The sequence below is a fragment of the Mustela erminea genome, chromosome 18 (genome assembly GCF_009829155.1).
Source record: "Mustela erminea isolate mMusErm1 chromosome 18, mMusErm1.Pri, whole genome shotgun sequence".
NCBI lineage: Eukaryota > Metazoa > Chordata > Mammalia > Carnivora > Mustelidae > Mustela > Mustela erminea.
This window is the reverse complement of record NC_045631.1, coordinates 16,609,796-16,636,724: the sequence shown is the minus strand read 5'-3', so window position 1 is coordinate 16,636,724 and position 26,929 is coordinate 16,609,796. Positions and strand designations below refer to the sequence as shown.

The 26,929-nt window shown below is 39.9% G+C and overlaps 1 protein-coding gene across 2 annotated transcripts in view; it reads left to right on the top strand.

The window, feature by feature from the left end:
* Positions 1-26,929, top strand: part of RPA1 (replication protein A1) — a 77,332-nt gene that overhangs the window by 2,314 nt on the left and 48,089 nt on the right. For both annotated transcript variants that reach the window (XM_032320206.1, XM_032320205.1), the window contains exons 2-4: positions 13,713-13,763; positions 14,807-14,885; positions 15,535-15,643. In XM_032320206.1, the coding sequence (XP_032176097.1) occupies positions 13,713-13,763; positions 14,807-14,885; positions 15,535-15,643 (239 nt within the window). The remainder of the gene's footprint in view (positions 1-13,712; positions 13,764-14,806; positions 14,886-15,534; positions 15,644-26,929) is intronic.

Sequence of the window (26,929 nt, the reverse complement as noted above, 5' to 3'; positions counted from 1 at the left end):
TGTGTCTCTTTTTGTGCCGGTACCATACTGTTTTGATGAATGTGGGTTTGTAATATAACTTGAAATCTGGAATTGTGATGCCTCTGGCTTTGTTTTTCTTTTTCAAGATTGCTTTGGCTATATCAGGTCTTTTGTGGTTCCTTACAAATTTTAGGATTATTCTAGTTCTGCGAAAAATGTTATTGGCATTTTGATCGGGATTGCATCAAATGTTTAGATTTCTTTGGGTAGTATAGACTTTTCAACAATATTTATTCCTCTAACCTACAAGTATGGAATGTCTTTCCATTTCTTTGTGTCTTTCTTTTTCCTTTTTTAATTTAAATTCCTGGTATATTCTGTATTCTTGCAGGTTCTTTTCCATCTGCCTGTGTGGTTCTTCACGCTCCCCTCCCTGGGTAACATCAATCTCAGCTCAGTTAGTTTTTCAGAGAAACCTTCCTTAACTTACTAGCCTAATTCCCTTTATTTTGAGACCATGATTCCTGCTTGTTCATGTATTACCTGTGTGACTTTGGGCAAGATACTAAACTTTGCCTTTTCTCTTCTGTAAAATGAGGGTAATTATACCTAGTACCTATTGCCTAAGGTTAGTGGGAGAATTAGGTGAACTATTATATTTAAAGTGCTTTAGGGACGCCTGGGTGGCTCAGTTGGTTAAGCACCTGCCTTCGGCTCAGGTCATGATCCCAGCGTCCTGGGATGGAGTCCCACATCAGGCTCTTTGCTCCGCAGGGAGCCTGCTTCTCCCTCAGCCTCTGCCTGCCATTCTCTCTGCCTGTGCTCGCTCTCTCTCCCTCTCTCTCTGATAAATAAATAAAATCTTTAAAAAAAAAATAAATAAAGTGCTTTAGTTCATGCCTGGTACACAGTAAATGTTCAGTATATGTTACCTCTTAATTATCGCAAATGTAATTTTATACTTATTTGCTTTTTATTTGACTAATATTAGTTTTTGTCTTCCCCACTGGATTGTAAATTCTTGGAGGCCTGAAATTACATCTATTTTTTGCTCACTGCTCCTAAAGACCTGGAGCAGTGATGGCAAGTTTTAGATATCCAGTAAATGTTTGCTAGTTGCATATGAGGCAGTGAAAAAAAAAAAAAAAGACAGAGCTAAATGGGGAAAAACAGCTGAGTGGAGTTACTACTTGAATAAATTAGGAACAATTAAACCTGAGAATTGATTGAACTTGTAGTTCTCATTTACTTACAGCTGCTACCTTGCACCTTTAAAAAAAAAAAAAAAAAGATTTATTGGGACGTTAGGGTGTCTGAGTATCTGCCTTCGGCTCCAGTCATGATCCCAGAGTCCAGGGATCAAGTTCCGAATCGGCCTCCTTACTCAGCAGGGAGCCTGGTTCTCTCCACCTGCTGCTTCCCCTGCTTGTGCTTGCGCTCTCTCTCTCTCTGACAAATAAATAAATAAAATCTTAAAAAAAAAAAAAGATTTATATGAGAGAGCAAGCAAGAGTGCATGACTGAGCCACCCAGGAGCCCCACCTTGTGACTTTAAGGCAAATTAGGAATTGTTCTTCACTTTTTTTTTTTAAAGATTTTATTTATTTATTTGGCAGAGAGAGATCACAAGTAGGCAGAGAGGCAGGCAGAGAGAGAGAGGAGGAAGCAGGCTCCCCGCTGAGCAAAGAGCCCGATGCGGGACTCGATCCCAGGACCCTGAGATCATGACCGGAGCCGAAGGCAGCGGCTTAACCCACTGAGCCACCCAGGCGCCCCTGTTCTTCACTTTTAGAAAGAATGATTATGGTGTTAATAATTTGATCACTTGGTTTTTGCTGTATTCAAAACTTTGGAAACATATTTCTAGTGTTAGGTCAAGCATTACTTAAGTTTTATTCATAAATGACAAAGAAAATTTTTGTGTTTGTGGTGATAGTGTGGGGAACCTTTGCCAACTGTGATTATCATTAGCTAAAGCAAGTAGTATCATTTTCGTTCAAAAGACACAGGCCCAAAGGCTAAGCAACTAACATAAATAATAGAGGCATTTGGGGCAAGAGCTAACATCATAAAAGAAGAGATTGTACATGGAAGTATTATGGTAAATAGGATAAATAGCATTTGTATCTTAATTTATTGGGTAATATAAAAAAGGGGAAGGAAACTAGTATTTTTGCCTTTTCCAGTGTGCCAGATACTTTATCTGTAATAGTCAGTACTTACAGTAACTCTGTAAGGTAGATTTTTATAATTACCTGCACCTCACAGATGAAGAAATTAAAGTGCAGAGAAGTTAAATACTTTGTCAGTGGGGTGAAGATTTGAATACATGTGCCCTTGACTGTTAACATTCTGTTGCTTTGTATTTTTTTTTTTAAATTTTTTTTTAAAGATTTTATTTATTTATTTGACAGACAGAGATCATAAGCAGGCAGACAGGCAGGCAGAGAGAGGGAGAGGAGGAAGCAGGCTCCCTGCAGAGCAGAGAGCCCGATGCGGGACTCGATCCCAGGACCCTGAGATCATGACCTGAGCCGAAGGCAGCGGCTTAATCCACTGAGCCACCCAGGCGCCCCTGCTTTGTATTTTTTTAACTGAAGTATAATTGACATACAGTATTCTGTTAGTTTCAGGTGTTCATCATAGTGATTTGGTATTTTTATACATTAGGAGTAATGATCCCCAGGATAAATCCATTTACTGTCTGTTATCACACAAAGTTACTACATTGTTACTGACTAAATTCCCTGTGTTGTGCATTATATCTCCATAACCCATTTATTTTAGATCTGGAAGCTTGAACCCTCTTAATCCCCTTCACCATTTCACGTGTACCCCCAGTCACTCCTTACTCTTGTAACCAAGAGTTTGTCTCCTCTATGAGTCTGTTTGTGTTTTGTTTTAAAGATTCAACATGAAATCCTATGTATTTGTCCTCTCTGTCAGGCTTATTTCATTTAGCATAATACCATGTAGGTCCACCTGTGTTGTCACAAGTGGCAAGATTTCATTCTTTTTTATGGTTAGTATTCCTCTGTGTGTGCACACACGTGTGTATCTTTAGCCATTCATTTCTTTATGGACACTTAGGTTGCTTCTTTACCTTGGCTATTATAAATAATGCTGCAGTGAACTTGGCATGCATGTATCTCTTTGAATTGGTGTTTTGTTTTCTTCAGGTACATCCCCAGAAGTGGAATTGCTAGATCACATCTAGTTTGGTTTTTGATTTTTTTTTTTTTTTAAGATTTTATTTATTTATTTGACAGAGAAATCACAAGTAGACGGAGAGGCAGGCAGAGAGAGAGGGGGAAACAGGCTCCCCGCTGAGCAGAGAGCCCGATGTGGGACTCGATCCCAGGACCTTGAGATCATGACCTGAGCTGAAGGCAGCGGCTTAACCCACTGAGCCACCCAGGCGCCCCAGGTTTTTGATTTTTTGAGGAGCCTCTGTACTGTTTTCCATAGTGGCTCACCAGTTTATGTTGCTCACCAACAGTGCACAAGGGTTCCCGTTCATCCGCATCTTTGCCAACACTTCGTATTTTTTGTCTTTTTGATAGTAGCCAGTCTGATTGTGGTTTTGATTTGCATTTCCATGATGAATAATGGTGTTGAGGATCCTGTGTGTCTGTTGGCCATATGTAGGTCTTTGGAAAAATGTCTCCTAAAGTCTCTTGTCCATTGTTTAAATTGGGTTTACTTTGTGTTTTTATATGCAGTGTTAATTTGGAAAATTTAAGGCAATTTTATGTTAAGTGTACATATCATGTTGTATGTCCCAGAAGATTTAATCTTATATTCACTTTATGATGACACAAATTAAAAAGAATAATAAATTAATACATGCATGTGGTTTTAAAATCAAATAGAACAGAAAGGTGTTTTATGAAATTACTGACTTTTTGTGCCACCCTGCCCCAGTTCTGTTCCCTAGAAACTTAAAAAAAAAATCACCTTTATTGAAACTCAGCACTGGTTTACACTTAATAGAAACTGTAATGTATATAATAAGTCATCAAGATGTGTGCAGTTTGATGAGCTTTGGCAAATGTATACAGCACTCTGATCTCCTGCTCCTTGCCTAGTCCTTGCTTCCAGCGTAGGTAAACTAGAGTTTTGATGTCTGGTTTATGTCTCCAAAGGTTAGTTTGACTATCTAAAACTTCATGTAAACTTGTGCCTGGCTTCTTTGTCTCAGCAAAATGTTTTTTGAGATTTATCCATGTTGTTTCAGTAGTTTGCACCTTTATTGCTGAGTAGTACTCCATCGTGCAAATAAACACAATTTGTTTAATTTACCTGTTACTGTTAAACATTTGGGTTATTTTCATTTTTTGGCTGTTATAAATGAAGATGCTGTGGACATTTATGTAAAAATCTTCTTGTGAAAATATATTTTCATTCCTCTGGGATAAATGCCTAGGAGTGTTGATTAATTGCTGGGTGGTATGTTAAGTGAATGTTTGTTAAGAAATTTCCAAACTGTTTTCCATATCCATGCCAGCTCTCAGTTTTGTCATCTTTTTAACTCAACTATCCTAGTGAATGTGTAGTGTTTGCATCTGCGTTCATGAGTGTTATATAGGTCTGTAGTTTTTTCTTTTTTTTTTTTTTTTTTTAAGATTTTATTTATTTATTTGACAGAGAGAGACAGAGAGATCACAAATAAGCAGAGAGGCAGGCGGGGGTGGGGGGAAGCAGGCTCCCCGCTGAGCAGAGAGCCCAATGCGGGGCTTGATCATAGGACCCTGAAATCATGACCTGAGCCGAAGGCAGAGGCTTCCACTGAGCCACTCAGGTGCCCCTCATTTTTTTTTTTTTTTTTTTTTTTGGTCTTTACATGTTAGGTAAAATTTACCAGTAAAGCCACCTGGACCTAGTGTTATCTCTTTAATAAGTATAATAGTATCTAGCTTCTCTACATTTTGTATGTCAGTTTGATAATTTGTGTTTTTCAAGGGACTTACCCACTTAATCTAAGTTGTTTCATAAAGTTAATTTTTTTTTAAGGTTTTTATTTATTTGACAGAGAGAGACACAGAGAGAAAGGAAACACAACCAAGGGAAGTGGGGGAGGGAGAAGCAGGCTTCCTGCCAAGCAGGGAGCCCCATGTGGGACTGATCCCAGGATCCTGGGATCATGACCTGAGCCAAAGGCAGACCCTTAAGGACTGAGCCACACAGGCGCCCCTCATAAAGTTATTTCTAAAATCCCTCATATATACGTGGTTTATTGTGATGCATTTTTCAATCCTTTTTTTTTTTTTCACTTTTCCTTTCTGATATTGAGAATATTTGTTTTTCTTTTTCTTAATCAGATGAGGTAGAGGTTTATCAGTTTTATTGATCTTTTCAGAGAAGCAACTTTTGGTTTGTTTTTTCCTGTTGTTTATCCATTTTCTATTTTATTGATTTTTTTGCTCTTTTTAATCATTCCTTCCTTCTACATGCTTGAGTTTAGTTTATTCTTTTTCTGGCTTCTTATGGTGGACGCTTAGATCATTGATTTTGGACCTTTTTTCTTCTCTAAACATTTAAGCTCTAATTTTCCTAAGCATTGCTTTGGTGAATCCAATACATTTAGATAGATTATATTTTCATTTTCATTCTGTTAACAATACTTTCTAACTTCTCTTGCAGTATCTTTTTCCACAGGTGGGTTATTTAGAAGTTTACTTTTTACAGGGTGCCTTGCTGGCTCAGTAGGTAGAGCCTGCGACTCTTGATCTCTGGGTTGTGAGTTCAAGCCCCAAGTTGGGTATAGAGATTACTTAAAAAAAAAAAAAGTTTACTGTTAAATTTCCAAATATTTGGAAGTTTTCTAGACAGCCTGTTGTTAGGATTTTTTTTTTAAAAAGATTTTATTTATTTATTTGACAGACAGATATCACAAATAGACAGAGAGGCAGGCGGAGAGAGAGGAGGAAGCAGGCTCCCCGCCAAGGAGAGAGACCAATGCGGAACTTGATCCCAGGACCCTGGGATCATGACCTGAGCCGAAGGCAGAGGCTTTAACCCTCTGAACCACCTAAGCACCCCTGTTGTTAGGATTTTTAGTTTAATTCCAGTGTGGTCAAATAACATACTCTCCGAATTCAGTCTTTTAACATTAACATTATTGAGACTTGTTTTATTTCCCAGTGTATGGAATCTTGATGAAAATCTTCTAGGCACGCTTAAGAGACTGTGTATTCTGCAATTGTTAGAAGATTTAATTAAGTCAAGTTGGTTGATAGTTTAATCTTTCACATTCTTCTACATACTTATTAAAAAGATTTTATGTATTTATTTGACTGAGAGCGAGAGATCACAAGTAGGCAGAGAAGCAGGCGGGGTGGGGGGGCCAGCGGATACAGGCTCCCTGCTGAGCAGAGAACCTGTTGTGGGGCTTGTGGGGCTTGATCGCAGGATCATGACCTGAGCCGAAGGCAGAGGTTTAATGACTGAGCCACCCAGGTGCCCCTACATTTTTTTTTTTTTTAATCTATTTACCCTATCATTACTGAAAGAACAGTGTTGAAACCAACAATTATAATGGTGGACTTGTCTATTTCTCCTTTTAATTCTGTAGGTTTTTGCTTCATGGATTTTGAAACTTTGTTATTATGTGCATACATTTATCATTGTGTCTTTTTCAGGAATCAACCCCATTATTATGAAATGTCCTTTTTTATCTCTGATAATATTCCTTGTCCTGAAGCCCTCTTTGCCTGCCAGTAATGGTATATCTTTTTCCAATGTTTCATTTTTAACCTGTCTCTTTATTTTTATTTTTTTAAAGATTTTATTTATTTGACAGAGAGAGCTCACAAGTAGGCAGAGAGGCAGGCTCCATGCTGAGGAGAGAGTCCGATGTGGGGCTGCATCCCAGGGCCTTGAGATCATGACCCTAGCTGAAGGCAGAAGCTTAATCCACTGAGCCACCCAGGTGCCCCTAACCTGTCTCTTTATATTTGAAGTGTATTTCTTCGGCATTGTGGTTATTATTTTTTTAAGATTTTATTTATTTATTTATTTGACAGAGATCACAAGTAGGCAGAGAGAGGAAGGGAAGCAGGCTCCTTGCTGAGCAGAGAGGCCGATGTGGGGCTCCATCCCAGGACCCTGAGATCATGACCTGAGCCGAAGGTAGCGGCTTTAATCCACTGAGCCACTCAGGCGCCCCTGAAGTGTAATTCTTGTAGACAGCAAATAGTTTGATCTTACCCATTCTGACAATTTCTGCCTTTTAATTGGAGTCCTTGAACCATTTACACTTAATATAGTTTGGCTTTAAGTTTTATATTTTGCTTCTTGTCCCATCTGTTTGTTGTTGTTGTTGTTTTGCTCTTACTGACTTCTGGATTATTTATGTTTTATGATTTGAATTTATTTCCACTATTGATTTATTAGCTGTACTCTTTGCTTAACTTTTTCAAGGATTGCTTTAGAGCACTTCACCCTCATTCGGATCACTATTACAAAATAGACTGGGTGGTGCAAACAGCAGATTTAGTTTTCATAGATGCGGGAAATCTGAGATTGATGTTCCAGGAGATTCAGTGCTGGGTGAGGGCTGTGTTCCTGGCTTGCAGCTGCCGTCTTGCTGTGTGCTCATATGACCTCATCTTTGTGGGAAAAGAGAACCCTGCTGTCTCTTCCTCTTCTAGGGGCAATAATTCTGATATGGGGTCTTCATCTTCATGACCTCATTAAAACTAAGTACCTCCAGGGACACCTGGGTGGCTCAGTTGGTTAAGCTGCTGCCTTCAGCTCAGGTTATGATCCCAGGGTCTTGGGATCGAGGCTGCATCGGGCTCCTTGCTCAGGGGGGAGCCTGCTTCTCTCTCTGACTCTACCTGCCACTTTGCCTGCTTGTCCTCTCTCTCTCTCTGACAAATAAATAAAATCTTAAAAACAAAACAAAACAAAAACTAAGTACCTCCAAAGGCCCCCATCACACTGGGGGTTGGGTTTCAACATACGAATTGGGGGAGAAGAGGCACAAATATTTAGTCTAAATATTTAGTGGTTCTCTCTCTCTCTTTTTTTTTTTTCTGTTGAGTGTGGTGGATACACAACATTATCTTAGTTTCAGGTGTGCAACACAGTGATTGGACAACTCTGTTTCTTATGCTACACTTAACATCGAGCATTTTGATCTCAGAATACTCTTTTTTTGGGGCACCTGGGTGGCTCAGTCTGTTACACGTCTGCCTTCGGCTTAGGTCATGGTGGAATGGAGCCCCACATTGCACTGGGCTCCCTGCTCAGCAGAAAGCCTGCTTCTCACTCCCGCTGCCTGTGTTCCCTCTGTCACTTTGTCTCTCTCTGTCAAATAAATAAATAAAATCTTAAAACACAACAAAAAAAATACTTTTTTCACTTAAAGATTTTTATTCATTTAATTAATTATTTTAGAGAGAGACAGAGAGTGACCATACACTCAAGCGGGTTGAGGGACAAAAGGAGAAAGTCTTTTTTTTTTTTTTTTTTTTTAAAGATTTTATTTATTTATTTGACAGAGAGAGATCACAAGTAGAGAGGCAGGTGGAGAGAGAGGGAAGCAGGCTCCCTGCCGAGCAGAGAGCCCCATGCGAGGCTCGATCCCAAGACCCTGAGATCAAGACTTGAGCCGAAGGCAGCGGCTTAACCCACTGAGCCACCCAGGCGCCCCCAAAAGGAGAAAGTCTTAAGCAGACTCCATGCCCAGAGCCCATGCCCCTGACCCTGACATGGCCTGATCTCACAACCCTGAGGTCATGGCCTGAGCCAAAATAAAGAGCTTGACAGTTTGAGCCACCCAGGCACCCCGATCTTAAAGTACTATTAAAACATCGTTTTAAGGGGCACCTGGGTGGCTCAGTGGGTTAAAGCCTCTGCCTTCGGCTCAGGTCATGATCCCAGGGTCCTGGGATCGAGCCCCATGTCAGGCTCTCTGCTCAGCGGGGAGCCTGCTTCCCCCCCCCTCTCTGCCTGCCTCTCTGCCAACTTGCGATCTCTGTCAAATAAATTTAAAAATTTTTTCAAAAAACATTGTTTTAAGATGGAACTTTTTTTATAAGATATCTACTTTACCATATTTGAAATTATAACTGAAATATTTATACATTTAAGGTAATAATAAACTTCTAACATAAATAACATATTGGGATGCCTGGGTGGCTCAGTCAGTTAAGCAGCTACCTTTGGCTCAGATCATGATCCCAGGGTCTTGGGATTGAGTCCTGCGCCAGGCTCCACGCTCGGTGAGGAGCCTGCTTCTCCCTCTGCCTGCTACTCCCCTTGCTGTGGTTGCGCTCTCTCTCTCTCTCTGACAAACAAATAAATAAAACCTTTTTTTTTTTTAAGGCAATAACATGTTTTGTGAAAAAACACTATTATATTTCGAAACAAATAGAAAATTGATATTGTTTTACATTTTGGCACATTGCTTTAACATCTGGCTTTAGAAGATATGACAGCTAGATTTTCATATCAGCTTCTGCATTCAGTATATTGATATTTTTTGAGGGGGTGATCTCTGAAGGAAATCTGGCCTCAGGTATGTAGTTGGAAAAAGAGGAAGTATTTTAATATTTCAGGCTTCTTTTTTGATTCTTGTGATATTATAATATAATAAGGAACATGTATTTGGTCTTGGGGCATCGGGGTGACATAGTCAGTTAAACATGCAGTTCTTGGTTTCAGTTCAGATCATGATCTCAGAGGCTGGGATCAAGGCCCGAGTCCGGCTCTGTACTCAGTCGATTCTCTCTCCCTCTCCCTCTGCCCCTCCCACTTGTGGTCCGTGAGCTCACTCTGTCTCTCAAATACGTAAATAAATCTTAAAGGAGAAAGCGTTGGAACTTTCAACCCTAAATTCCCCCTGTCCTGCCACTGTCCCCCAGGGAGTCAGGAGATGGATCCAGTCACCAGTAGTCAGTGATTTGATCAATCATGCCTAGGCAATGGGACCTTCAGAAAACCCTGAATGGCAGGGATCAGAGAGCTTATAGGTTGGTGAACGCATCTACATGCCAGGTGGGTCACACACCCCAAACTTCACACAGGGGCAGAAAATCCTATGCTCCGTACCCTTCCAGACCTTGCTCCTATTTACCTCTGCATCTGGTAGTTCATTTGTATCCTTTATAATACTTTTTATAATAAACCAGTTACATGTTTCCCTGAGTTCTTTGAGCCTGAGGAGGGGGTCATAGGAACCCCCAATTTGTAGGCAAGTAAGGCAGAAGTGTGGGCAGCCTAAGGACCCACTACTTGAGGTTGGTATCTGAAGTAAGTCAGGGATGGTCTTGTGGGACATCCTCTAACCTTTGGGATCTACACTAACTCTAGGACATCCACTTGGTGTCTGCAGAGAATTGCTTCACGTGGAAACCCACACATATGGTGTCAGAAATGGCTGTGAATAGACAAAGTTTTTCTCTAATTCTATATCAAAACTCAACAAATGGTAGTTTCTTAAAGGTTATTTGAAATGTAAAATTGGTCTATCTTGTGGCGCCTGGGTGGCTCAGTCGAGTAAGCATCTGCCTTCAGTGCAGGTCATGATCCCGGAATCAAGCTCCGTGTTGGGCTTCTGATCAGCAGGGACTCCTTCTTCATCCTGCTTATCCCTCTGCATGCTGCTCCCCCTGCTTGTGCTTGCTCGCTCATGCTCTCTGATGAATAAGTAAAACCTTTTTTAAAAAAAAAGGTAAAGGGGTGCCTGGGTGGCTCAGTGGGTTAAAGCCTCTGCCTTCAGCTCGGGTCATGATCCCAGGGTCCTGGGATCAAGCCCCGAGTCCAGCTCTCTGCTCGGCAGGAAACCTGCTTCCTCCTCTCTCTCTGCCTGCCTTTCTGCCTACTTGTGATCTCTGTCTGTCAAATAAATCTTTAAAAAATTAAAAAAGTAAATAACGTGTTTTGTGAAAAACAGCTATATTTTTCAAAACAAATAGGAAATTGTATTTTCCCTGTCTTTCTGCCCCTCCCCCTGCTGATGCTCACTTGCTCTCTCTCTCTCAAATTAAAAAAAAAAAAAAAAGAATTGGTCTGTCTTGCATTTTGAATGGATCTTTTGCCTCTGCATTATTTATAATGCCATGCATTGGTCATTTGGAAAATGCTGACTCACTGCATTATGCAGATCTTCCAAATATTGATATGTTTTATTATATAACCAGAATTTATGCTTATTAATCTTACTAATTTAATCCGAAAAGTTTGTAAACATGGAGAAGCTGTAAAGCTCATTGTTGGTGAATAGAAGTTTTCAAAAGTTTTGATCTCACTAAAAAACCCTTTTATAATTGACAATAACTGTCGTTTTCCTTAAAAACAGGTTCACCTTATTTTTGAGAAAATATTGGCTGAATTCTGAAGTTTGAATAACCAGTTTGTCCTTTGGCCTTGCAAATAAAAATGGTGTTCTGTAAAAAAGCAGTTGGTTCAACTCACAACTCAACTGCACGAATGCTTTTCCTTGGGGTAGCAGTTAGTACTCTAGTGTGCCACAGAAGTACTTTTTGCCTACTTCCCATACTGTTAACAGAGTATTTTAAAATTTTTTTAAATACTGAGTTGTGGGGCACCTGGGTGGTGCTGTTGGTTAAGCGTTTAACTCTTGGTTTCAGCTCCGGTCATGGGATCAAGCCCTGTGTCAGGCTCCACACACAGCTTGAAATCTGCTTAAGAACCTTTCCCTTTGTTTCTCCTACTTGTGCATGTGTGCCTGTGTGCATGCACGCCCTCTCTCTCAAATAAATAAATAAATCTTAAAAAGAATATTGAATTGTTTTGTCAGACAGTTAATTTACTTGCAAATCAGCTGATCCCTCAGAGATTGGAATGGGTCTAGAATAGCTTTTGCTTTGGTCTAGTTTAGTTCTGCTTCTAAAGCATGCCCTTTCTGGGGTTTCTACTGAATGCAGTAGATGTTTATTGAGTTTTCTGTCCTCTGGCTGGTTAGAACTCATCTAAATTCTAGCCTGTGTGAGCTCCACTAATTTTTCAGTTTATAACTCTAATAACTCTTTGCCTGGTCTTGTAGAATCTCATTCTTTGTATGCACAACTTAAAATTCAGCCAGAGACTCAAGGGAACCCCTGTATAGGTTATTGAAGCTCTTTCTCGGTGTAGCTCACTCATCTCTGGTACTCTGCATCCATGAAATCCAGCTAACTTGCTTCCCTAAACTCTGATCTGTGCTCAGTAGGGATACGCATTCCTTCTTGGGTTCCCTTGTCCATTCTGTGATCTAAAAGTACCTCTGTGCTGAAGGCCAGGATGGTCATAGGGTTCCCCTCATTTCAGTGATCACAGTCTTGGTCTACTTGTTGTCTTGTATTTGAAAACAGTTTATATTTATTTACTTATTTATTTATTTGACAGAGAGACAGGGAAAGCGGGAACACAAGCAGGGGGAGTGAGAGGGAGAAGCAGACTTCCCACTGAGTAGGGAGCTCGATGCAGTGGTCCGTCCCAGGACTCTGGATCATGACTTGAGCGAAGGCAGGTGCTTAACGATGGAGCCACCTAGGCACCCTTGAAAACAGTTTATATATATATATATATTTTTTTTAAGATTTTATTTATTTATTTGACAGATAGATCACAATTAGGCAGAGAGGCAGGCAGAGAGAGAGGAGGAAGCAGGCTCCCTGCTGAGCAGAGAGCCCGACGTGGGACTCGATCCCAGGACCCCGAGATCATGACCTGAGCCGAAGGCAGCGGCTTAACCCACTGAGCCACCCAGGCGCCCAACAGTTTATATATTTTTGTCCAGGTTTTAGTTGGTGGTTGGAAGAGCTAGTTTGGTACCATTTATTTCAGCATAAACAAAAGTAGAGCCCAGAGAACCAGTCTTCATTGCTGTTAGTTTTTCCAGTGGTTACCTTTATTTATTTACTTTTTAAAGATTTATGCATTTATTTGAGAGGGAGTGTACATGCATCACAGTGGGGAGGAGGGGCAGAGGGAGAGGGAAACCTAAGCAGACTCTGTGCTGAGTAAGGAGCCCAAGACGGGGTCTGATCTGAAAATCCTGAGATCATGACCCAAGCCCCAAACTGAAACCAAGAGCCAGATGCTTAACCAACTGCATTAGCCAGGCACCCCCTGATATTACCTTGAAATTATTTTTATTTGGGGGGCACAGAGGAAGAGGGAAAGGAAGAGAGAATCTTAGTGTGGAGCCTGGTGTAGGGCTCCATCTCACAACCCTGAGTTCATAACGTGAGCTGAAATTAAAGAGTCAGATGCTTAACCAACTGAGCCACTCAGGCGCCCCTTTTTAAGATATTATTTTCACAATTGCTAATGGAGTTAAAAGATTTAAAATTCAAAAGGTATGAAAAGAAGATTGTGTGAGATCTGCCTCTCACATGTGGCCCTCACTCATCAGTTTTCTCATCAGAGGTAACCAGTATTATATAAACATCTTTTTAAGGCTGCATGATACTCTTTTAAGGATTGGCCATACTTAGCTAATTCTCTATTAATGGGCACTATGGCCAAATCAGTGTGCTGTTCTGAATAAGAAGTACATATGTAACCCCTGTATTTTGGATGTAGTAAGTGTATCCTTGTTGGCAAGCATGTATCTCATCTCTATGATTTTATGATTTGTCCACAGTGATAAAACTTAAATGATTTTCAAATGATAAGCTCCAAAAAGCCTCTTGGATAATGTTCTCTGTAGCTTATTCCAAATACCACGCTGTAAAAATATGTCAGATTTTGGTCATGATTTAAAGGTGTATCTCATTCTGTTTTTACTCTTTCAGGCCATAATGCAACAGGGAGATACATCCATAAAACCCATCCTCCAAGTCATTGTGAGTACCTTTGAATATTTTATGTCAAACATTTAAAAAAGTTGGATGTAATTATAAATTACATTTGATGAAGCACACACAGATTTGTCCATTTTAGGAAATTCTCTCCATCATCCCAAAAAGTAGCTTAGTCTTGTTGTAACCCTAAGAGAGGAAGCAGGCCTTTCTTTTTTCTTTCTCCCCCCCGCCTTTTTTTTTTTTTAATATCATGCTAGCCAGAGCTAACTTTGGGGGTTCAGATTTGAGGCTTTGCCTTTCTGTTCTTTCCACAATTGATGGATACTGTAGTGCTACCCATAATTACTCCTGCCTCCTTAGTTTTCTTCCTGCCCTGAGGTTTGTCTTGCTCAGATCTGCCTGCAATGAATGTAACTGCTTAAAATTCTTCATTAACCCTATCATTCATTTAAGGGGTTCTTAAATTTTAGGGAGAGTTTAAAAAACGCACAGAAGCAGCATCATGGATCATACCTGCAGATTCTGAGTCATAGGCCTAATGATCTCCCTGTTACTCCCAAACTCGCTGCCACTTGTCTTAAAGCTCTGTTTGTGTATTTCACTTCCTTTGGAGAGCTGCTCCTGATTTCCTTCAACTTGTGATAAATGTCTTGGCTTTGCCCCCATGTCATGTGCATAACTATCTTATGTCTCTTTGCCTCTGTCTCTGCCTCATTTGTAAGCCCCTTTGGGGCAAAGATTTTTTTTTTTCCCATTTTGTATTTTTAGCATGTTTTCTATGTAGCACCTTGTCCTGTCCTTTTTAAAATTAATTTTCAATCAAATTTGAGTTGAGAGCGAACAGAAGAGTATTGAAACTCATTTTATTCTCTTCTAGGTTGTGTTTAATAATGTTAATACAGAGACGGTGGTGGGAAAATCATCAGATCCAGTTTTCTTTTGCTTGGGTTTAGGTGTCAAGAGAATGGGCAAGCAGTTCAGTGTTTGTTGAACTAATGGCAAACCCACTCTTCTGCCACTTAAGTTGACTTATCCCTGGAGACTGGGAAGACAACCTGACTAATGAATCAAGTTTTCTCTCCTAGAACATCCGTCCCATTATTACAGGGAATAGTCCACCCCGTTATCGACTGCTTATGAGTGATGGCTTGAACACTCTATCCTGTAAGTATGACGTATGAACCTAGAAATTTGCATTTAAATAATGAAAGAACACGCGGCATTTTGACTGCAATAATTTGGGGCATTTCGGAAGTGTACATTTGCTTGGCCATGCACTTCATTCAGACAGAATTACGGCTGGCAGAGAGCATTCTCACAATAGCCTGGATCTAGTGGAAAGCTGCCACTTGGCTTAATTAATTTTCTCTAACTGGTGCTCTGTTTTCTTTGATTAATTTCCCTCAGGATGGTATTGACATTTAGTGAATATAATGGGTTAGCTGTCCCAAACTTGCCTTTTTGGGGATTTATTTCTGTGTTGGAAACTTTACAAGGGAGAAAGAATTTGCAGACTATTGCTTGCTATCTCTGGTCACAAGGTGAAGAACATGGAAGAGACTTTTTAGTCTTTGTCATGAAACTTGAATGATGGAAAAAATTATTTTGGGCACTTTAGGAAATACATTTCAAAGTACCAGCAGATGTTTAATGCAGTAGATTATATTGTTTTTCACTATGCAGAATCTGAGTGGTTTTACTTTCAGAAACATAGTCAAGGCATTGTTTTCCCTTGCGAGTCCAGGTGTGATCAGCCTTCAGATTGTCCTGCCTGAAATGCTGTGGGGACTAAAGTTATCTCTATGCTTTTCAGCTTTCATGTTGGCAACACAGTTGAACCCTTTCGTTGAGGAAGAACGATTGTCTAGCAACTGTATTTGCCAGATTAACCGATTCATTGTTAACACCCTGAAAGATGGAAGGTATGCAGTGTTTTTCTTTCTTTTGGGGGTTTTCTCTGGGTTTATTGTGTTGTGGAATGGGAACTAATTTTTCAACAGAGAAGTCCATTGGATGCCAAAATTCATTTAGGAATCAAAGACAATGATGAGCTTTCAGCTAAGAGTTTACAGCTATTGAGATTTGAACTTGGGTGACTGAAACATGGCACCAAAAGAAGAGAAATATGGAAACAAATTGGAAATTTCAAAGCAAGAGATTAAAGCAGAATGCAGAACTTTTATTTCTAATCCCTTCAGAAGCTCTGTTTTTATGATTTGCTTTTGAAGTATCTGTTAATGAAAAAAGGTTACTTATAAGAGCAAAACTGATGTGATTAATTATGTCATGCTGCCCCTTTTTTGCAATCTTCAGTCTTTCATGGTGAACTTTATTCAGCCAATGTAGAATGTGCTGAATACTGACAGATGCTACGTGCTACAGGTGCCGTGGTTAGCAGCACTGTCACTCCTGGGTAACTGTTGCTAAAATAGGACGTTTTTTGTTGGGGAGAGGCTTTTAAGTTTTTTATTTCCAATCACAGAACACATGGGAAACAAATGTAGCAAGCATTCCCTTCTTAATAAGAGTATGTCAGTGTATGTTACCGTAGTATCTGTACGTTTTGCTTTGTATTTGTTTGCTGTATCATTGTCCTTCTTTTGACTTTGAGCTTCTCCGTTCTTAACCTTGGATATCTTTTATAAACAGCAGATGATTTTAGAGATCAATTTGAGATTTAGTTGGTGAGTTTATTCTGCTTAATTTATTATTGATTTTTTTCTTAATTTTTGTGTTTTTACCATGTTTTTGCTTTATTTTCTTTCTTGCCTTGGATTGATTGAATTTTTCCTTTTTTTTCATCTACTGGTTTGAAATGTATTTTATTTGTGCTGTGTTTTGTTTTTCATTTTTTTTTGTTTTGAAGATATTCTCACATTAAAAAAAAATCCACATATGAATTAACAGAAATTCTAAAATAGGTCTGTATTTTTACCATCCTCTTAAAGTAAATGTCTCAAAATGGTCTATATTCAGTGTTTTAGGTCAACTTTCTTTTTATTTCCTTGAATTAGTATATTCTCTATATAGACAGCCATTACTTAAACTTTCCCATAGTTAGTTTCCCTTTGTCTCCTTCATCACACTCCTTCCTTTTTAGTTCAGTTCTCATTTTCCTGAAGAATATCTTTTAGCAGCTCTTATAGGGAAGGTTTGTGAATGATAAAAATCTGTCATCTAAAAATGTCTGTTTCATTCTCAGTTAAATGAGTTTAGGTGTAGAATTCTAGGTTGATAGTTTCTTAGTTCTCTGTAGCATATAGTGGGATCCTCACCCACTACATGAATTTTGTGTTCTTGTCATTCTGTTCCGTAAAACAACTTCTATTATACAAGTAACATATACGTAAATTATAAAACTCAGATGAATAGGGATTGGCTCCATTAGTAGAGCATGCAACTTCTGGCTGTAAGTTCTAGCCCCACACTGGGTGTGGAGCTTACTTCAGACAAAACAAAAGAAACAAAACAAACAAACAAAAAACAACAATTAAGCTTACATACACAGGGGTGCCTGAGTGGCTCAGTGGGTTAAAGCCTGTGCCTTCGGCTCAGGTCATGATCCCAGCATCCTGGGATTGAGCCCTGCTTAGGGCTCTCTGCTAAGCAGGGAACCTACTCCCCTTCCTCTCTGCCTGCCTCTCTGCCTACTTGTGATCTCTGTCTGTCAAATAAATAAATAAAATCTTAAAAAAAAAAAAAAGCTTACATACACAAAAATAACTGTAATTCCACTGTCTATGAATAACTAGTCTTAAAAATTTTTTTGTTATCCTTCCAGAATTTTTCTATAAATGTAAGTACTTATAAGTTTTTACTTTTTTTTTTTTTAAGTTTTTACTTTTTAAAAAAAAAATTCATAATATGGTTTTATATTCTTTTTTTAATAGTGGTCATTTTTACATGTCCCTAGATAAACCTCTGTGTCATATACATATATGTAATTCATTTGGGGGGCAGCAGGCAGAGTAGGCAGAGGAAGCAGCAGGCTCCCCACTGAGCAGGGAGCCCAGTGTGGGACTCAGTCCCAGGACCCTGGGATCATAACCTGAGCCAAAAGCAAATGCTTAACCAACTGAGCCACCCAGGCATCCCCCCTTTATGTCATATATTACTTAGTCTGTAATAATTTACCATATTTACCAATTTATTTGTACCAAATTATTTACCATATTTACCAATTTACCATAATTTAGTTAACATTTAATATTATATAGTATTTCACTATCTGAAATTTTTCACCAGTGCTTCTTAGAATATATTCATAGCTCTTTGTGTATTTTTAGGAAATAAAATTATTTTAACAAAAATGACACAGAGAATCATCGATTTAAGCAGTGTAATAAAAGATACAAAGAAGGAAAAAATTGTCAAAAATTCATAGAACCCAGAAATAACTGTATCATGATTTAGTGAGCATCATTCCAGATATCTCATGGTGTGCATTTATCAACTATTGGTGGATAAATAGAAATAATTTTGATAGTGGAATGACAATATATATGTTGATACTGCTCTCTTCCTTCCTGAATATATCAGTCCAAAGCCATTAGGTGGGGCCAGGCAAGGTAGATGTTTACAAGGGAGGGATGATGGTGGCGATGGTGATGGCATGGAGCCAGGTATTAGCCCAAAGTGAGGAAGGTATCTTCGTGGGCTAGACAGCGGGTTGGAGAGAGATAAGGAGAACACAATATGGGGAGAGGGTGGCCGTGGTCCAGAATGGGTTGTCAGAACCCAAGTAGGGTGAGGCAAGAGTCTGTGTGGCTATTGGACGCTGAGCAAGGGATGAAGGCATCCGGGGGTGTAGGGGTACAGCCCAGCAGCAGGTTGTTGGGGGAGAGGAGGTTCTTTTTTTTTAATAGGGTGTTGGTGGTCTTAGAACTAAGTTTGGAAGCTCTAGGAAGGAGCATTCGGAGGAGAGTGCCCATGTGTGTAGCAGTGGCAGGTGGTGACAGGAGATTGGTTACCTGTGAGGGGAATTGATCTGATAAATACAGTGAAGGCTATGAGAGATAGCCAAGGGAGAAATCTGTGATTCTGGATTAGAATGGAAGGTTTCAGAGTGAACTCAAGGTTTTGGTCGATGTGAACATTTAGTTTGGGGTTTTAAAATGACATTTTTTTGGAGTGCCTGGGTGGCTCATTCGGTTGAGTGTCGGACTCGATCTCAGCTCAGGTCTTGATCTCAGGGTTGTGACTTTCAGCCCTTTTATTGGACTCCATGCTGGGTATGGAGCTGACTAAATAAATAAATAAATAGTTCTCTCTCTTTTTTCAGTCTTTTTTTATTGTATCTCATTTCAACTCAATTTATTTAAACTAAATACAAAATTTATCCCACCTCCTACTCCTTGCCTGTAACAACCACCAATGTGTTTGTTCTCTGTATCTATGAGCTTGTTATTTATTTCTACGTGTTAAGAGAGATCGTACGGCAATTGCCCTTCTCTGACTTCACATAATGCCTTGGAAGTCCATCCGTGTTTTCACAGATGGCAAGACTCTGTTCTTTGTTATGGCTGAATAATATTTCTGTGTGTGAAAGAGACAATTTCTTTTTTTAAAGATTTTATTTATTTATTAGAGACCATTTCGTGAGCAGTGGGGAGGGGCAGAGGCAGAGGGAGAAGCTGACTCCCAGCCACTTGGGGCTCGATCCCAAGACTCCCCATCATGACCTGAGCTGAAGGCAGACAGTCAACCAACTGAACCACTCAGGTGCCCTATGTCACAGTTCCTTTGTCCATTTATCTGTTGGTGGACACTTACATTGTTTCCATATGTTGACTTTTGTAAATAGTGCTGCAGTGAACATGGGGGTGCAAATATCTTTTTGAGTTAGTACTTTTGTTTTCTTCATATGAATACCCAGAAATGGATTGCTGGATCTTACGGCAGTTTGATTTTTAACTTTTTTTTTTTTTTAAAGATTTTATTTATTTATTTGACAGAGAGAGATCACAGTAGACAGAGAGGCAGGCAGAGAGAGAGGAGGAAGCAGGCTCCCCGCTGAGCAGAGAGCCCGATGTGGGACTCGATCCCAGGACCCTGAGATCATGACCTGAGCCGAAGGCAGCGGCTTAACCCACTGAGCCACCCAGGCGCCCGATTTTTAACTTTTTGAGGAATCTCCATACTGTTTTCCATAGTGGCTACACCAATTTACATTTATACCAACAGTGCACAAGTGTTCCTTCTCCATATCCTTCCCAACAAGTGTTATTTCTAGTCTTTTGAATAATAAACATTCTAACAAATTTGAGGTGCTATCTCATTGTGGTTTTGATTTGCATTTCCCTGATTCATGATGTAGAGTATCTTTTCATGCACCTGTTAGCTAACTGTTCCATTGTCTTTGGAAGGACATCTGTTCAGATTTGGTGGATGTATGAGTATACATATATTGTGCATGTATGGGTGTATTCCCTAAATCTGTCTACTGAGAGGGCTTTGGAACAGCAGTACCCCAATAGCTGTGAGCCCACTTAGCACCAGATCTTGGTTTCTGAATGCCATTTCACACTAAAAGGAACTAGGACTTCTTGGAGGGTGACTTGGTACAGGCTTGGAAATTACAAGATGAGTCTGGAATATCTTAATGTGTCAGATGGTAAGGAAGTGCTCAAAGGGAGATGGGACCCTGTCAAAAAGAGAAACTGGCTTACAGAATCTTACACTTGCCAAATCTAAGGCAACTTATAAACCACAATAAAAATGGGAACAGAGGGGGAATGGACATTTTTAGAGAGTATGTGCTATGGTGAGTGCTGTGAATTGTGTAAGACTGATGACTCACAGACCTGTACCCCTGAAACAAATAATACATTCTATGTTAATAAAAAAAAAAATGGGAACAGATTATAGCCTGTTAAATACAATAGGAGTTCATAAGTCCATACTGAATAGAGGAATAAAATGGGGGAAGAGAAAGGCTTTTTTTTTTTTAAGATTTTATTTATTTGTCAGAGAGAGAGAGAGGGAGAGAGAGCGAGCACAGGCAGACAGAATGGCAGGCAGAGGCAGAGGGAGAAGCAGGCTCCCTGCCAAGCAAGGAGCCCGATGTGGGCTCGATCCCAGGAGGCGGGGATCATGACCTGAGTCAAAGGCAGCCGCTTAACCAACTGAGCCACCCAGGCGTCCCGAGAAAGGCTTTTCTTAAAACAGAGTGCCATCTAACAAATGTAGAAGGAATGATGGGATTAGAAAAATCGCCCTTTGGTAACCAACACGGGCTTAGTTTATACAGGAAACGGCTGCTGTGGCTGCTCTCACAAATTAACACAAACTTGGTGGTTTGTTGTTAAAGGTTTTATGTACTAGACAGGAACACAAGCACGGGGAGGAGGAGAGGGAGAAGCAGGCTCCCCCTAAACAAGGAGCCCCAGTGTGAGACTCCATCCCAGGACCCTGGGATCATGACCTGAGCCAAAGGCAGATGCTTAACCCACCGAGCCACTCAGGCGTCCCAAACTTGGTAGTTTATATCAACAGAAATTATTTGCCTGGAGGTAGAAGTTGAAATCAGTTTCACTGGGCTGAGATCATGGTGTTGAAAGTAGCATGCTCCCTCTGTAAGCTCTAGAGAAGGATCTATTCTTTCCCTCTTCCAGCTTCTGGTAGCTGTTAGCATTCCTTGGCTTTTCATTACCTCAGTCCAGTCTCCGCCTCCACAGTCCCATTGCCTCCTCTCTGTGTCAGCTCTGCCTCCCTCTTACAGGGATACATGTGGTTGCTTTTAGAGCCCAGCAGGGGATCCAGGATAATCTTGAGAAATTTCAGTCCTTAATCACATTTACAAAGTCCCTTGTCCCATTCACAGGTTTCAGGGATTAGGAGGTGGATATCTTTTGGGGGGGCATTCAGTCTACCACAGATGCAGAAAAGGGTGAAACTTTGCAGAGTAACAAGTTATTTATGGGGTTAAAGTTCCTACCCACAACTTAATTACTAATTGTTAAAAGGAGCAGAGGCAGAGCGCCTGGGTGGCTTAGTGGGTTAAAGCCTCTGCCTTCGGCTCAGGTCATGATCCCAGGGTCCTGGGATTGAGCCCCGCATCTGGCTCTCTGCTCAGCAGGGAGCCTGCTTCCTCCTCTCTCTCTGACTGCCTCTCTGCCCACTTGTGATTTCTGTCAAATAAATAAATAAAATCTTAAAAAAAAAAAAAAAAAAAAGAAATGAGAAGGGTTAGAAAAATTTAAAAAAAAAAGAAAAAGGAGCAGAGGCAACTTTATAGTGGAAGAACCTGGCAGACAGCCCCTTACTGCAATGATTAAGGTTAACATTACCAGCAATGAGACAAATAGAAAATGTGTATTACCTGATAGGATGCAATGAGAACACAGCATCACTAATATTTTGCCAAGGATGCATAATCTGTATTTAATCATGAGGAAGCCTTAGGTAAATGAAGGGACATTCTACAAAATAAGTGACCTCTGATTTCTTTCTTTCTTTCTTTCATTTGCTTATTTGAGGGAGAGAGTATGAGCCAGGGAGGGACAGACTCCCAGGGAATAAGAGCCAGGGAGAGAGCAGACTCCCTGCTGAGCATGGAGCCTAACATGGGGCTTGATCCTAGGACCCCAAAATCACAACCTGAGCTGAAATCAGGATTCGGATGCTTATCTGACTGAGTCACCCAGGTGTCCCAATGACCTCTGCTTTTCAGATTTCAAGCATGAAAGTAAAAAAGTTGTATACACTGAGAGACTGTTCCAGATTGAAGGAGTCTTGAGAGATTTGATAATTAAATATAACAAGTGATCCTGGACTAGATCCTTTTGCTAATAAGGACATCATTTAAATAGTTGATAAAACTTGAATAGATTCTGTGAATTAAATGGAAAAATTCTTTGGTTATGTTTCAAGTTCAGTGACTTAACCAGGCTATGTCTTAATGTCAGTTGTTATTACTATTTTTTTTTCTGTTATATGGTATGCCTTTCAGTCTGCAGAGTCTTTAATGCTATTTTCTATTTCATTTGAGCTTTAAATTTTACTTATATACTGTCCTCCCTTTGTGTCTTCAGTTTGCTTTAGTCTTTTTTTCTAATGCATATATTGAATTAAGTCAAGATTTTGCAACATAATAGTAGTTCAGTTCTTACCTTTCTCCTTGCTGTTTTTTGACGTTTATCATGTTTAAGTGTTAGATGTATAATGGTAATACTTTTGCTCTACTTTTGTCTTAACTTCTTGAGCTCCCTTTTTCTTCCCAATCTCTAGTTTTATCTCATCTTTTGGGTTTTATTTCATTAAATTCTTAGTCCTATTTCTCAAACCACTGTTGGAAAGTATTATTCCCTTTCTTGGATTATGCTTTCTTTTAGATCGGATTCTTTAATTGTCTCTGCCTCCTTTGTTCCTTTTATTTTTATACACTTTCAAATGTTGCATTGTTGCTTTGTCATTTCTTTTTATCTTGTTCGTGTTTGATGTGAATAGTTCTGTCAGACTTCATATTTGCTTTGACATAGTTTAGGCTAGGTGCCTCTCCTTGCCAATCTTCCCACATGGGACCTGTTATCTGCCACTCCAGCCCACCATTGAGTGCCTGAGGGGTGCTTTCTATCCATTTTCCTGTCTTCTGAGGTTTGGTTATGGGAGAGGGTAGAGAGCTTTGCTCGGGTTGAGTACAAAAACTTGGGCTTCATTTTCCAATCAGGGGTAGAATTTCACTCCCATGGGCTTTGTTTTATTCTACCATGTCAGAATGGTGGCATGTCTTGTGTTCTTTCTTCTGTTGAGAACCTGTGTGTGTTTGTACAAGTTTATTTACCCTTTACTTTTTTGATGGTCATTTAGGCTTATGCCATACAGGGCTTCAGTTTATCTTTATGCGCTCATGCTATTTCTGAAGCGCAGATTGCTTGAATTAGTATTGTGGGGGGTCAAAGGACATGTCTTGCAGAAAATATACCAGTTGATCTACCCATTAACTTTGTGTAAGAGTGCTTGTTTCTGAGTAAGCAAATCCAAAAAAACAGATTAGTGTTTCCCCAGGGTTGGGTAAGTGGAATGGTATGAGTGATATCTCAAAAAGCTGATACCTAAAAAACAAAAAACAAAAAAACCTATTTCTCCTTAACCTTGTCAACATACTGGATACTCTTATTTTTATGAATAATTGTTAATCATCATTTTAATTTATATTTCCCTAGTGAGAGAAAGTGTCTTTTCGTATGTTCATGGAATCTGTAGTTCTGTTCTTTTTTTTTTTTTAGAGGAGAGGGAGAGTGAGGGAGAAGCAGATGCCCTGCTGAGCACAGAGCCCAACGTGGGGCTAGATCCCAGGACCCTGGGATCATGACCTGAGCTGAAATCAAGAGGTGGACACTTAATCAGCTGAGCCACCCAGGCGCCCCATATATATTCACGTTGTTGAAGCAACCTTGCAAAATTCATTAGGTATTTCTTTTTTTGTTTGTTTCCAATTTTTACTTAAATTCTGGGTGCCTCAGTCGATTAAGTGCTGGCCTTGAGCTCAGGTCATGATCCCAGAGTCCTGGGATCAAGCCCTGTATGGGGCTCCCTGTTCAACGGGGAGTCTGCTTCTCCCTCTCCCTCTGTCCCTCCTCCTTGATTGCTCTTTCTCTCTCTCTCTCTCTCAAATAAATAAATAAATTCATTCTGATTAGTTAACATACAGTTTAATACTGGTTTCAGGAATAGAATTTAGTGATTCATCACTTACATATAACACCCAGTGCTCATCCTAATGAGTGTCTTCCTTAATGGCCACCTTCCCCACACCTCCCTTCTTCTACCCTCAGTTTGTTCTGTCTACTTTAGAGTCTCTTACGGTTTGCTTCCCTCTCTTTTTCTTTTTTGCCTTTCCATATGTTCATCTGTTTTGTTTCTTAAATTCCACATATCAGTGAGTTCATACGGTATTTTCTTTCTCTGACTGACTTCTTTTGTTCAGTATGATACACTCTAGCTCCACGTATATCTTTGAAAATGGCAAGATTTCTTTTCTTTTTTTTTAAGATTATTTATTTATTTATTTGACAGAGATTACAAGTAGGCAGAGAGGCAGGCAGAGTGAGAGGGGAACCCGATGTGGGGCTCAATCCCAGGACCCTGAGATCATGACCTGAGCTGAAGGCAGAGGCCTAACCCACTGAGCCAGCCAGGCACCCCAAGATTTCATTCTTTTTGATGGCTGAGTAATAGTTCTTTGTGTGTATACCACACAGTGTGGTATACACACATATCTTCTTTATCCATTCATCACTTGATGGGCATTTGGGCTCTTTCCATAGTTTGGCTATTGTTGATAATGATCAGTGCCATAGTTATTGTTCTTTTTCTTTCTTTTTTTTTTAAAGATTTATTTATTTATTTATTTATTTATTTATTTATTTGACAGACAGTGATCACAAGTAGGCAGAGAAGCAGGCAGAGAGAGAGGAGGAAGCAGGCTTCCCGCCGAGCAGAGAGCCCGATGTGGGGCTCAATCCCCGGACCCCGAGATCTTGACCTGGACCAGAGGCAGAGGCTTTAACCCACTGAGTCACCCAGGCACCCTTTGTTCTTTTTCTTTTTTTTAGTAACAGCTTTATTGAGATATAATTCACATACAGCTACAATTCATCCATTTAAAGTGTAGAATGATTTTTATTTTTTTATTTTGAAGATTTTATTCATTTATTTGAGAGAGAGAGAGAGAGAGCGTGCATGAGAGGAAAAAGGTCAGCAGGAGAAGCAGAGAGCCTGATATAGGACTCAATCCCAGGACTCCAGGATCATGACCTGAGCTGAAGGCTGTCTCTTAACCAGCTGAGCCACCCAGGTGCCCCTAGAATGGTTTTTAATATGTTGATAGAGTTGTGCAGTCATTATCACAATTAATTTTAGAATATTTCATCACCCACAAAATAAACCCTGTACCCTTCAGCTGTCACTCCCTAACTCCCCATTCTTTCTAGCCCTAGAGAACCACTAATCTATTTTCTCTCCACATTTGCTTATTCTAGATATTTCATATAAATGAAATCCTAAAATATGTGGTCCCTTGTGACTGGCCACTTTAATGTAGCATAATGTTTTCAAGGTTTATCCATGTTGTGCCTTGTACAAGTATTCATTGCTTTGTGTGGGCAAATCATATTCTGTTTTATGAGTATGTCATATTTTGTTTACACATTTGTTTGGACATTTGGGTTTCTACCTTTTTGCTGTTAAGAATAACACAATGAGGGGGGCGCCTGGGTGGCTCAGTGTGTTAAAGCCTCTGCCTTCGGCTCAGGTCATGATCCTGGGATTGAGCCCTGCATCAGGCTCTGCTCACTGGGGAGCCTGCTTCCTCCTCTCTCTCTCTGCCTGCCTCTCTGCCTACTTGTGATCTCTGTCTGTCAAATAAATAAATAAAATCTTTAAAAGAAGTAAAATTTAAAAAAAATAAATAAAATTTAAAAAAAAAGAATAGCACAATGGACATTTGGGTGTAAGTTTTTGTGTGGAAATTTTCTGTTTTATATATATATGTATCTAGGAATGGAATTGTGCGTCATATGGTAACTTTATGATTAAATCTTTGAAGAAGTACCAGACTCTTTTCCGAAGTGGCTACTGATTTATATTCCCACTAGCAGTGTATGAGGGTTCCAGTTTCTTCATGTTCTCACCAACATAGGTAATTAAATCTGCCATGGTGTTTTCCGTTAAAGTGTCATCTGTAGAATAGTTTAGTATAGTAGAATAGTATCTGTAGAATAGTTTAGTATCTTCAGGTGAGGTCTTCTTTTACTTTTTTCCCCCCAAAATTTTCTTGGCTTCTCTTCTCTTTATTCTTCCATATGAATTCCAGAGTCATATAGTCAAGCTGAAGAAAACAAAAGTCTCACTGGAATGCAAGGAATTGCATTAAATTTATATAGTATTTGATACTAAGTCTTTTCATTCAACAATATGGTATGGAGGGGCTCCTGGGTGGCTCAGTGGGTTAAGTGTCTGCTTTTGGCTTAGGTCATGATCCCGGGGTTCTGAGATCAAGTCTCACATTGGGCTCCCTGCTTAGAAGGGAACCTGCTTCTCCCTCTCCCTCCGTCTGTTGCTCCCCTTGCCTGTGCTCTCTGTTAAATGAATAAGTAAAATTTTTTAAAAAATATGTTATGGGAACTAAGGGTTGCTGGAGGGAAGTTGGGTGGAGCGGTGGGCTAAATGAGTGATGGCTATTAAGGAGGGACTGGATGTAATGAGCC